Here is a 10,122-nt window from a genome sequence, read left to right as displayed (position 1 = left end):
GGCGGTGATGGCGGTGCGTGAACGCGCGGCGGCAGCAATGGCCGCTCTGGAGCGGCGGGTGCCGAGTCTCGATGACTTCGCGGGACAGAGCTGGAGCTCGTGGGTGGAGCGGGCCGAGTTGCCCGTGGCTGACGGTGAGTGAAGCCCCCCTAGAGTCCGAGGACCCCATCACTGTCTCCCCTCCCCCACTTCGGGTCCCCGCCAGCAGAGGGGAGCAGCCGACGGGAGCCGCCGTCCGGCTCCCCGGCCCCCCAAACAAAGGACCCGCCGGGTCCTAGTGCCCGCCCGCTCCGCCACCTTCGCGCCTCCGGGTCCTAGCGCCGGCTCACCGCCCGCAGCCCACCCTACCCACCTCTGCCTCTGCCAGTGCCCAATACCTGCCCCCACATCTGCTTGCCTTTATTTCTCTCCTTGTCTGCTGGCCTCCAGCTTCCGCCCCTCCTGCACCTGCCCTGGGCTTTGCCCATCCGCAACAGTCCTCTCCACGTGTTTCCCACGCACCCCACTTCTGTGCCCCCCTCTCAACCTCCTCGTTCCTTCGCTTTCAGCCCCACACCTCCTGCTCCTTTCTGGCTTTTGCCTGCCAGCTGCACTGCTACTGGACCCCCTCCGCCTCTGCATTAGTTGGTCCGTCCATCCATCTACCCATCCTCCCTTCCTCCCTCTTACAGTCCACCCATCCATGCCTCCAATCCTCTGTCCTTTCCCGGGCCTCTTGCCCTGCCTCTTGGCCCTCTCCCTTGACCCCCACTTTCTCTAGGCCCGTGTGTGGCTTTGGTGAGAGAGCTGACAGCCCCTTCTCCAGATCTTTGTCTTCTGGGCCCCAGGGGGCACCTGGCCTCGTGGCCTTTGAGGTGACAGCAGGCATCACGCCCCAGAAGAAGTTTGCAAGTGAGAAGAGGTGGAGGAGGAGACCGCATGGAGCAGTCTCTGATGACACTTGTTCTCCTCTGAGACATCTGACTCCCAGCTGGGTTCTGTCCGTCTCTGCATTTTAACAGACTGAAGAGTGGGAGCTGCCCCTGTCTCTTGCATGCCTAACCCACCACCCCTCGTCTCTGGAGGTTATATGAGATGGATAACAACCTTCTCATCCTAGAAGAGGGCAAATCTGTTAGTAGGCATCAGAAGCAGACCTGAGTGGGAGCCCAGGCCACCCCTGGACTTTCCCATGCTGGATGGGCAAGGATGGGGCCATTGTCAGGGTCTGGGTGCATTGAGAACCGGAAATGGAATCAGCCGGGTTTGGTGACTCAGAATTGATTTTTTTTTTTCCAAGGGACAGGGAGGGGGCGTACAGGAGGGAGGGGAGAGGAGTAAGGTAGGGGGATGGGGAAAGAGCTGCTTTGCACAGCTAAGATGTTTTTGTCATCAACCCAGAAACTGAGGTACAAGGGCAGCCCTTGGTCAAAGCCCTCCTAAGGAGGGGAAAGGCTGGCTTAGCTGATCAAGGGGACTTTGAAGATGTCAGAGGTCCCCAAAGACAGCAGTTTCTCTGTTCTGTGGCCATCCTCTCATGCAGGAGGTGAGAAGCCGGGTATAACTGTGATCATGCCAAGATAATGCAGGTGGAACAAAACTGGGTTCCTGGGTGTGAGGATCTGGAAGAGTATCTGTTTGGGATGATGCAGAGTAGCAGAAAGGAACCCCACCCCCCATGTGAGAAAGCTCAAGAAGAGACCCAGACCTTAGCAGAGTATGTTAAGGACTGCTTTCCATTTAGATGAGAGGCAGGCCGCCATCATCTCACTCACCGGTAGCTGGCTGGGTCACCCCCGATGAGGCCAGCTCATTCCAGAGGTAGCAGGTGAAGGAAGAATGGGCATTTGAGAATGACCCACTGGGAGGTTTCGCAAGGGTCCTGAGCACCGGGAGCGTGGGCTTCCTGCTGCCCGCTGTAGACCCAGGGTGGGTAGTCGATGGGGCTTCTGGGAAGGGAGCAGTCCTTCTGAGCTGTGTTTCTCCTCCAGGGGCTGAGCTGGAGGAGAGTAACAAAAGCGCAAAGAAGTTGGATGCCATGACCCTCATTAAAGAAGGTGGGAGTCAGCGCACATTAGAGCTGGGGCCCAGGGCGGGCAGGACCACCTTCCTCTCTTCCACCACATCCCAGCGGCCTGGGGGTCGGGTGATAGATCTGAGGCCGCCCAATCCCTTGGCTCCTGAAGCCTGTAGTGGGAGATCTTGTCAGAGGGGACTGCTGCCTGCTCACCTGAAAGCCACCTTTGGGGGGACAGGTTATACTGAACTTTGAAAGTTGGGAGTGCCAGCATAAAACTTGTCAGCTGGGAGGGGAAAGTATCTTCTAAGTGGGGGGCGGGAGCACCCCTGGAGTCCCCAGCCCCAGTGATAAGGGCTTCTGTCGTTGCAGACATGTCCATCTTCGGGCACTGCCCTGCCCATGACGACTTCTATTTGGTTGTGTGTAACCACTGCAGCCAAGTGGTGAAGCCTCAAGCTTTCCAGAAGCACTGCGGTGAGGGGAGGCCTAGGGAGGACCTTGAGGGGACAGGGGAAGGTGGTTCAGGGAACACTGAGGACTGGGTCATTTGGGGGGGGCCATGTGGCTGAGGGCGGGCGGTGCTGAGGATAGGAAGGGCCCAGCCGGCAGGTTCCGGGATTGTGGTGGGATGGAGCATATCTTTTGAGCAGACTTGCCACATTTAGTGAGGTGAGGGAAGACCTAAGAGCATCAGGGAACTAGGTCCTGGAGTTGTGAGTCTTGAAGGCTCAAATTCCGATGGGGAGGAAGCAAATTTAAAATCTAAACTACGGGAGCCCCAGAGTCGCTGAAGGGAATCTGTGCACAGGGCTCGGAGACTGTGGACGGCACCATTTGGTGCCACTCACCTCACTTACTTTCTCCACCTCCTGGTGACAGAAAGAAGACACGGGCCCCTCAGCAAGCTTTACGCCCGGGCCCCACCCCCACCACCAGCCCCTGCCAGCTCTCAGAAATGCCATGTAGTGAACGGGCAGGGCCCAGCCTGTAGGGCCCCAGGTTCCACCAAAACCTCCTCCAGGGAGAAGGGCCAGGGGTCCCGGAGCCGCAGCCACCAGCCCCCCGAGAAGACTCAGAAGGACAACCTTTGGTAAGGAGAGGCTGCAGACCCCCTGACTGGCCTTGACCCTAGCCCAGGGAGGGTCGCGGCAGATGGAGACAGCTGTGGGGCTGTGGGCACCATGCACAGCAGGAGCCAGCCACCTCTGTCTGTGGCTCCCTTCTGAGTGCTCCGTGGGACATGGGGTCTCCTTCCCCTATGACCTGTACCCCAGCTGGACCCTACCCAAGGTCTGGGGCCACAAAGGAGATTCCAGTACGCCAGAGCCAGCCTCCCTGCCCCGCAGCCCACACCCTCTCTCCATATGTAGCCTTTTCGTGCCTGTGGTGAATTTGGAGAAGATGTCCGGTCTCCCGAAGCCTGATGGACATGGAATCAGGGTGGCCCCGCCCTCTGCTTTCCTCAGCCAGCCGGGTGGCCTCATCAAGGACTCCCCTGCAAAAACCCCTACGGCACCCCCTTCTAAAGAACCTCCCGCCAGAGAAAGCATCGAGATAATCCCCAACGAGGGCCCCAGTCACCGAGTGGAAGGCAGCCCCCCTGAAAAGGAGCCTGGCGGGGCCAGGCTGCCCCCCAAAACCCACCGGAAGATGGCTCGTGAGTAGTTGCGGTCTTGGGTGTCAGGAAAGCCCAGAGGGGACTCCTTTGTCCTTGGGCCTGATTTGGGGGGCAGGGCGGGCGGGAAGGAGTGGCAGCCTGGGCCCCAGGTTGCTGGGGTTTGGGAGCTCATGGTCATGCTTCGACATTCACATGTACCGCTTGCTCTCAGGGCTTCTGTGCTGCCCAGGTTCCCTGGCAAGGCAAAGGGAGTTTTTATGCCCCATCAGATGAAATTATTCTTTCTCACCTTGGGCTGTGACCTTTCACTCTTTTCTCACCTAGACCCGAGGCACTAGACACCGCCCACAGCTGTTTCCCTGATGTCGCAGATGCTGTCACTGTTAGAGTCTCTTGATCTGTGATGCTTTGTTTTGGGCTTAGAGCCCCCAAAGGCAGTGCATGAGCTGGGCGTGGGCATGGGGCTGGTTTTTGCAGAACTGCTGATGCACAGAGGAATTTCTCTGGAAGGCTGCAGCCCCAGATTGAGGGCCAAGGGCCCTTCCGCTGCTGGCCCAGCTCTCCCCAGGCCTTCAGCTGGAAGAAGCCAGATCTTCCTGTGGGCCTCCTGGAAATGACCTTGGGGTTCATGGGGACCTCTTTCCTCACAGGGAAGGAGTGCGACCTCAACAGGCAGTGTGGGGTCATAAATCCAGAGACCAAAAAGATCTGTACCCGCCTGCTCACCTGCAAGGTAACCCTGACTCCAGCTACACAGTGAGGGAGGACGGCGGAGACCTGGGCCCGGGGCAAGGAATGGGACTAAGATGTGGAAGATGCAGCTCAGGGCATGGCTTAAGCCCAGACCAGGCTAAGGCCCAGTGCACCCACAGTGGGGGCAGTAGTTATGGGGTGACCTCTGTATCCCCCCCTCACCCCAAAGGGGAGTTCTGGTCCTGTGGGGAAGTAAGAGAGACCCACCAGCGCACACTGCCTTGCTCCCCACTTGCCCAGGACAGGCTCAGCTCATACCTCCTCCCCTCCACCCTGCTGTATTCTAGATCCACTCAGTGCACCAGCGCAGGGAGGTCCAGGGACGGGCCAAGGACTTTGATGTGCTCGTAGCGGAGCTGAAGGCCAACTCCCGAAAAGGGGAGTCTCCCAAGGAGAAGAGCCCAGGGCGAAAGGAGCCAGCTCCGGAGCGCCCCTCCCAGGAACTTCCTTCCTCAGTCCAGGTTATGGCAGCGGCAGCTGCTCCCAGCAGCACCTTCTCTGCTCGTGCCAAGCAGACCTACCCATACTGTGCCCTGCCCAGGTATGTCCAGGCTGTAGCCCCCATCTCACCGGGGGACTCTTGGCCCCCAAACCAGCAGGGACCCCTGGAGACAGGCCCAGGGAGTGGCCTGAAAGATGCTGCTCACTCTGCCCTGAGTGTGGGGGGGTCCCTGGGGTCCCTGGCAGCAGTGCAGAAGCGGGCCATTCCCATTCCTAAGCAAGCACATCCCAGCACCCCAGCCTCTCTAGAGCGTGTCAGATCCAGCACCCGGGGTACAAGCAGCTCCCCAACTGCTTCCGACAGACCAGAGCTTGTATTTGGGGAGCCGAAGGGTCAGGGTCCTGGGTGAGGCAGTGCTACTGTGTATTCATTCACTGGCCCCTTCGTGTGCAGAGGCCGCGCTGGACCCCGGGGAGAGCCTGCCTTGCCGAAGGAGACACACACGCATCTCTGCCTGTAACACGAAGGGCAGACACGAAACATGCTCAGCTCCCAGACAGGCTCACAGGAATATGTGATGCAAGAAGGGGGTTGAGGAAATTGACGGGGCTGACCAGCACTGGGTGCAGTTAAACTCAGAAGATTGTCTGGAGGAGGCGAATCTGGAGCAGATTTCCCCCCTGACAGGCAGGGCCCGGGAAGTGAAGGGGGCTGGGGAGACGACCCCGGGGAGCTGTGGCCCCTGATCTTCCTGGCTCTGACTCTGAGCCCTGCTGTTCCCTCCCTCCTGTCCTCCTTCTCTTTGTCTGGTTGCCCATGGGGTGTCTGCCCTGGCTTCTCGAGCTTGGCGGGATCAGGGCCACCCCCCCCCCGAACCACTCCCGTTGCGTCACCCTTACGTCCACTTTGGCCCTTCCAGGTCCCGGGCCTCCTCTGAGAGTGAGTTGGATGATGAAGGCCCCTGCGGTGCTGATGGGGACCCAGGCCTGTTTCCCTTCCCCCTGCCCCGGGGTGGGGCCCAGGCCTCCAGCGAGGAGAGTGAGGAGGAGGGGACGTCTGAGGACCTCCACCTGCCCCCTGACTGCCATTTTGCCACCCGGCCCCCGCGGCCACAGGCGGTAAGGACCTGGGGCCGGGGCCTGGGGTGGGGGCTGACCCAGTCCTAGCCGGCAAAGTTGGGGGGAGGTCCCAGCCTGCGCAGGGTACCGTCCCTGCATCTCAGGCCGCCCTAACCACGTGCCTTCCTTCTTCCTCCAGTTCTGTACCTTTGGGAGCCGGCTGGTGAGTCCAGGATGCTACGTGTTTAGCCGCCGGCTGGACCGGTTCTGCTCGGCACTGAGCTCTATGCTGGAGCGGCACCTCAGCTCCCACATGTGGAAGTGAGTTTTTTGAGCCCAGAACTCCCCTTCCCAGGCTCCAGGCGTACACGGGGCCCTGGGAGCCCCCTTCTTCACACCCTCCCAGAGATGGAGCTTGGCTGTTTGCGGAAGGACCCCAGCTAGAATGAAGGGCGGCGGGCAGCCGGGCAGTGACCTCCGTGGGTGGTCCAGGAGTGGGTCTTGACTCTTAGGCACGTCCTCTAGTGTCTCCAGGGCGACGAGGGGTCGGGGGGTACCCAAACCGAGATTTAAAATGAGGTTCCTGGTGGTTCTCTGTGCTAGCTCTTGCCTGCGCCCAGCCATTCCTGCCCTGCGTCTTCTTCCTAACCCGCAGTCCCAGCGTCTCCCAGCAGATGGCAGCAGTGCTCGGCTCTGTGGGCCACTGCTAGGTGGGGTTGAGCGTGTGTGTGCTGGTGTGGGGAGGCTCTCTTGTTCGCTTGGCATCACAGTGGCTTGCTCTTTGCTACAGGAAGATACCACCGGCAGCGGAGCCGCCACCCCACCTCGTCAGCTCCCCCTTGTCTGCTCCCCTGAGCCCATCTTCCACGGGCAGCTGTCCCCGCCTTCCAGGCCCACCCCCCAGGCCCGCCTGCCCAGCCTCCACACCCCCCACCAAGGACAGCCTTGTCCCCAGCTACCCTGCAGGCTGCCCCAGTGTGGCAGCTGCCTGCAGCCAGGCAGAGTGCACGGGCGGGAACCAGGCCATCACCTCACCGCTGCCTGCCAACACGCCGTCCCCGTCCTTCAGCAAGCTCCCACCTTCGAAGGCCAGCAAGTCTTCCAGAGGCAAGGACGGGGTTGAGGTGGAGGCCCCTTCTCGAAAGCGGAAGTTATCCCCTGGCCCCACCACCTTCAAACGGACCTGCCTCCTGGAGCCCACTGGGAAAGGCAAACCCGCTGGCTGCCGGGGCCTCTCAACCAAGACTAAGACAGCCCTGAGCATGGCGCTTAATGGGACGGTGGGGCCACGCGTGAAGAGGGCGGGGCCCCTGGACTGTCGGGGCTCCCCTCACCCCCCCCTGCCAGTCAAGGCTTCTCAGCTGGACAACCGGGGGACGGCTGGACACCCAGCCAAGTCCCTGCCGACCAACTGTCTCTCCGAGGAGGAGGTAGCAAAGAAGCGGAAAAACTTGGCCACGTACTGCCGGCCAGTGAAGACCAAGCACTGCCAGGCTGCTGCCCCTGCCGACGCGGCCTACTCCGTGCGCCGCAAGAAGCCAGGCCCGGCCCTGGCCTTTGAGGAGAAGTGCTCTACGCTGAAGGTACCAGCTCGGCTCCCTGAAAAGCATGCCCAGGGGAGGGCCAGGAAGGAAGCGGGTGGAGTCCGTGGTGGGAACCCGAACCCAGGGAAGGTGCTAGTAAATGGTTGTGCATGGAGGGAGAGATGAGAGTTCCTGGAGCATCTTTAGGGAGAGGAGGGTTTTAGCTGAGAGACCCTAACTTGCCCCCTGGGCCTTCCCCTACCGCCAGCCCTCTCTCGGGCTGAGGAGATGCTGCCTCTCCCTTCCCTCCCAGCCCCACTTTTGCTTTAATCAAAAGGCCATTTCCTGAATTGACTGTGTCCCTGACTCCCGATGGAAAGGAAGTTGGACTCCATGAGTTCTGATAAGAAAGTGGTGGGCGGTGGACTTGAGCTTGGGACCTTGAGCTGTGACCTGATAGGATGGGCAGGCCGTGGGCGGGTGGGTCTCGTTCCTTGGTTCTATCTCTGAACATCAGGGCATGGAAGGGCAGGGACACAACTCAAGGTCCACAAATGCATGTGTGCCCACCTTGCACATGTGCTCACTTCCAGGTTTTCAGGTGCCAGGCAAGTTCTCCAGGGTTTCTGGTAAAGCCAGCAGCCAGGTTTATGTGCCTCTTCTGATGGGAGCCCTGGAGTAGCATGCTATGGGCTATCCATATGATCTCAGCCAGGAGGTACTTGTTGGAGGTGGGAAGGGGGGAGGCCTTCCTGGTTTAGGCACCAGCCAGATGCATACCAACTCCTTTGGCGCCCATGTGAGAGGAGTGAGTTTGACAGTTGCCCAGGGCCTCAGCGTGTGGGTGTGGGTGTGGGCGGACGGGCGGGTGCGCGTGCACACGTGTGCATGGTGTTTTCCAGGCTGCCCCTGCTGGGCTGACATCCATCGTCCCTCTTGCCCAGCTTTCCTCTCCAGGCCAGGAGGAGGAAACCAAGTGTTAGCGCTAATGGCCCCCACAGTTCACTGGGTGGGAGGACTGGTAGGCCCTCAGCCTGACCCTGTCTCTCGCTCTTGTCTTCCTGCAGTCAAAAGCCCATTAACAAGAAAGTGCCTGCCCACTGCGACGGAGCCGCCAGCACCACCTCCCCTCCAGATCCGGGCCCCAGGCTACTGCCGCTTTTTATAACTTTATATTATTTTTTTTAAGAAAAAAAACCTTTAAAATACCTCAAGACTGTCTCCCTGTTCTGTTGCTGCTAAGACAATATAAAAACAGAAACATAGAAAAGGAAGGGGGAAACGAAACAAAACGAGTCTCCTTACTGTCCCCAACTGCACTCCCCGGGAGGCCGAGGTATAGGCAACCGGACGTGCTCACCTGTAGAAGCCTCGAGCGCCTGTGATTTTGTCCTCTTAAGCAGTGTGAAAGTGGCTGGGGTTGGTACCATTCGGGGAGTCTTCTCTCCAGATAGGATGATGAGGCGTGTGGTTGGTTTTTTTTGTTTTGTTTGTTTGTTTGTTTGTTTTTAAAGATGTATTTATTTATGCGTACAGAACTCGGGTACAGGCCAGAGATGCAGGGCCATGAGGGGATTCACCAGAGTCAGAGTGGGGAGCAGAACAGGCAGATGGACAAAGAACACTGCTGAGGGGAGCAGCGAGCGGGCGGGTCAGGAGAGGTCTGCCGTGCTGTGTGGGGTCATCTCCGGGGCCGGGGATGGAACTTGCACTCAAGCGGCTGCAGCCAGCTTACAGTGCTGCTTCCCAACCGGTGGTGCCACCAGGGAGGGTCAGGCATATGGTTCTGATTGACCATGGCCCCCCAGAACTAGAGTCAACTCTACTGGGAAGGGAGACTTCTGGCAGGGAGGGGAGCCACACCTCTGGCCTTACTCTTGGGTCTTTGGCCTGAGGGGGTCTGTGGGAGTCAGCTAGTGGACCCTTTCTGGTCTTCCAGTAGCTGGGGTCTCTGCGCAGTCTCCAGGTCATTGCCCCCTTTTCTCGAGCTGTTCCTGTCCATCTCTTAACCAGCAGCCTTATCTCCCCCACAGAGGGAGCCTGAGCTGACTAGGTAACTGCTCTCAGGATGCCCCTGAATTCTGCAGGGACAGCCTGTTTTGGTCTCTTCTCCCTGGACTGTAGGTTTGCTCTAAAGGAAAGGGTAGGCCCTCTCCCTGGTAGCATGCCAGGAGCTGAGCCCCGCCTTTTTGGGGAGACAGGCCGGGGAATGGGCGCTAACAGAATTTCCCTGGTGTCGCAGGCAGAGTGTGGGAGCGCCTGGTCCCTCAGGATCACCCGGCTCCCCCGGCTCCCCAAGTGAGCAGATGGTATGGAGGCAGCAAGGGCGTGGCGGGGCCTACTTCTTGCATTTATCTCACTGGGGACAACTGTGCAGGCGGGTGGTGACACAGCTGCCTCTTGCTCTCTGAACTCACCAAGCACAGTCCTTTCTGGCTTCGGTTTTTCCTTCTGATCACCTTGCCCTTAAGACAGGGAGGGGTCTTTTTCTCTTAACAAGGCAGAAGAAGGGATGGCAGGTGGCTGGACAGCCAGGGAAATCAGAATTTGCAGGCAACTGCTCAGAATACTGCTTTCACGCTCTTGACTCGGCAGACCATGTTCGTGTCCTGGGGCCTGGGTGAGACCGCTGGCCAGCAATCATTTCCCCCGGCTGCTGGAGGCAAAGCCCTTGTAGACAAACACAACGACGTGAGGTCGGCCAAAGCAGCCAGATGGGCTGGCGTGGG

The 10,122-nt window shown here is 59.5% G+C and overlaps 1 protein-coding gene across 3 annotated transcripts; it reads left to right on the top strand.

Moving 5' to 3' along the window:
* The first annotated feature begins 7 nt into the window (after positions 1–7).
* Positions 8–8,581, top strand: ATXN7L2 (ataxin 7-like 2). 3 transcript variants are annotated; one of them, XR_001145853.1, is made up of 12 exons: positions 8–134; positions 1,971–2,036; positions 2,369–2,473; positions 2,879–3,089; positions 3,370–3,656; positions 4,268–4,350; positions 4,658–4,911; positions 5,732–5,930; positions 6,070–6,191; positions 6,661–7,453; positions 7,987–8,111; positions 8,461–8,581. XR_001145853.1 is itself a non-coding variant. In XM_012730216.1 (11 exons), exons 1-11 carry the CDS (start codon positions 8–10, stop codon positions 8,473–8,475), a joined length of 2,262 nt encoding a protein of 753 aa, XP_012585670.1. In that variant the 3' UTR covers positions 8,476–8,581. The 3 variants fall into 3 exon arrangements, 2 of the variants coding, with proteins under 2 accessions (XP_012585670.1, XP_012585669.1); XM_012730216.1 differs by lacking the exon at positions 7,987–8,111; XM_012730215.1 differs by having other exon boundaries at positions 7,987–8,581.
* Positions 8,582–10,122: the final 1,541 nt, after the last annotated feature.

Source organism: Condylura cristata, unplaced genomic scaffold (genome assembly GCF_000260355.1).
Source record: "Condylura cristata isolate star-nosed mole 26May11 unplaced genomic scaffold, ConCri1.0 scaffold00026, whole genome shotgun sequence".
NCBI lineage: Eukaryota > Metazoa > Chordata > Mammalia > Eulipotyphla > Talpidae > Condylura > Condylura cristata.
This window is presented reverse-complemented; position numbering and strand designations above follow the sequence as displayed.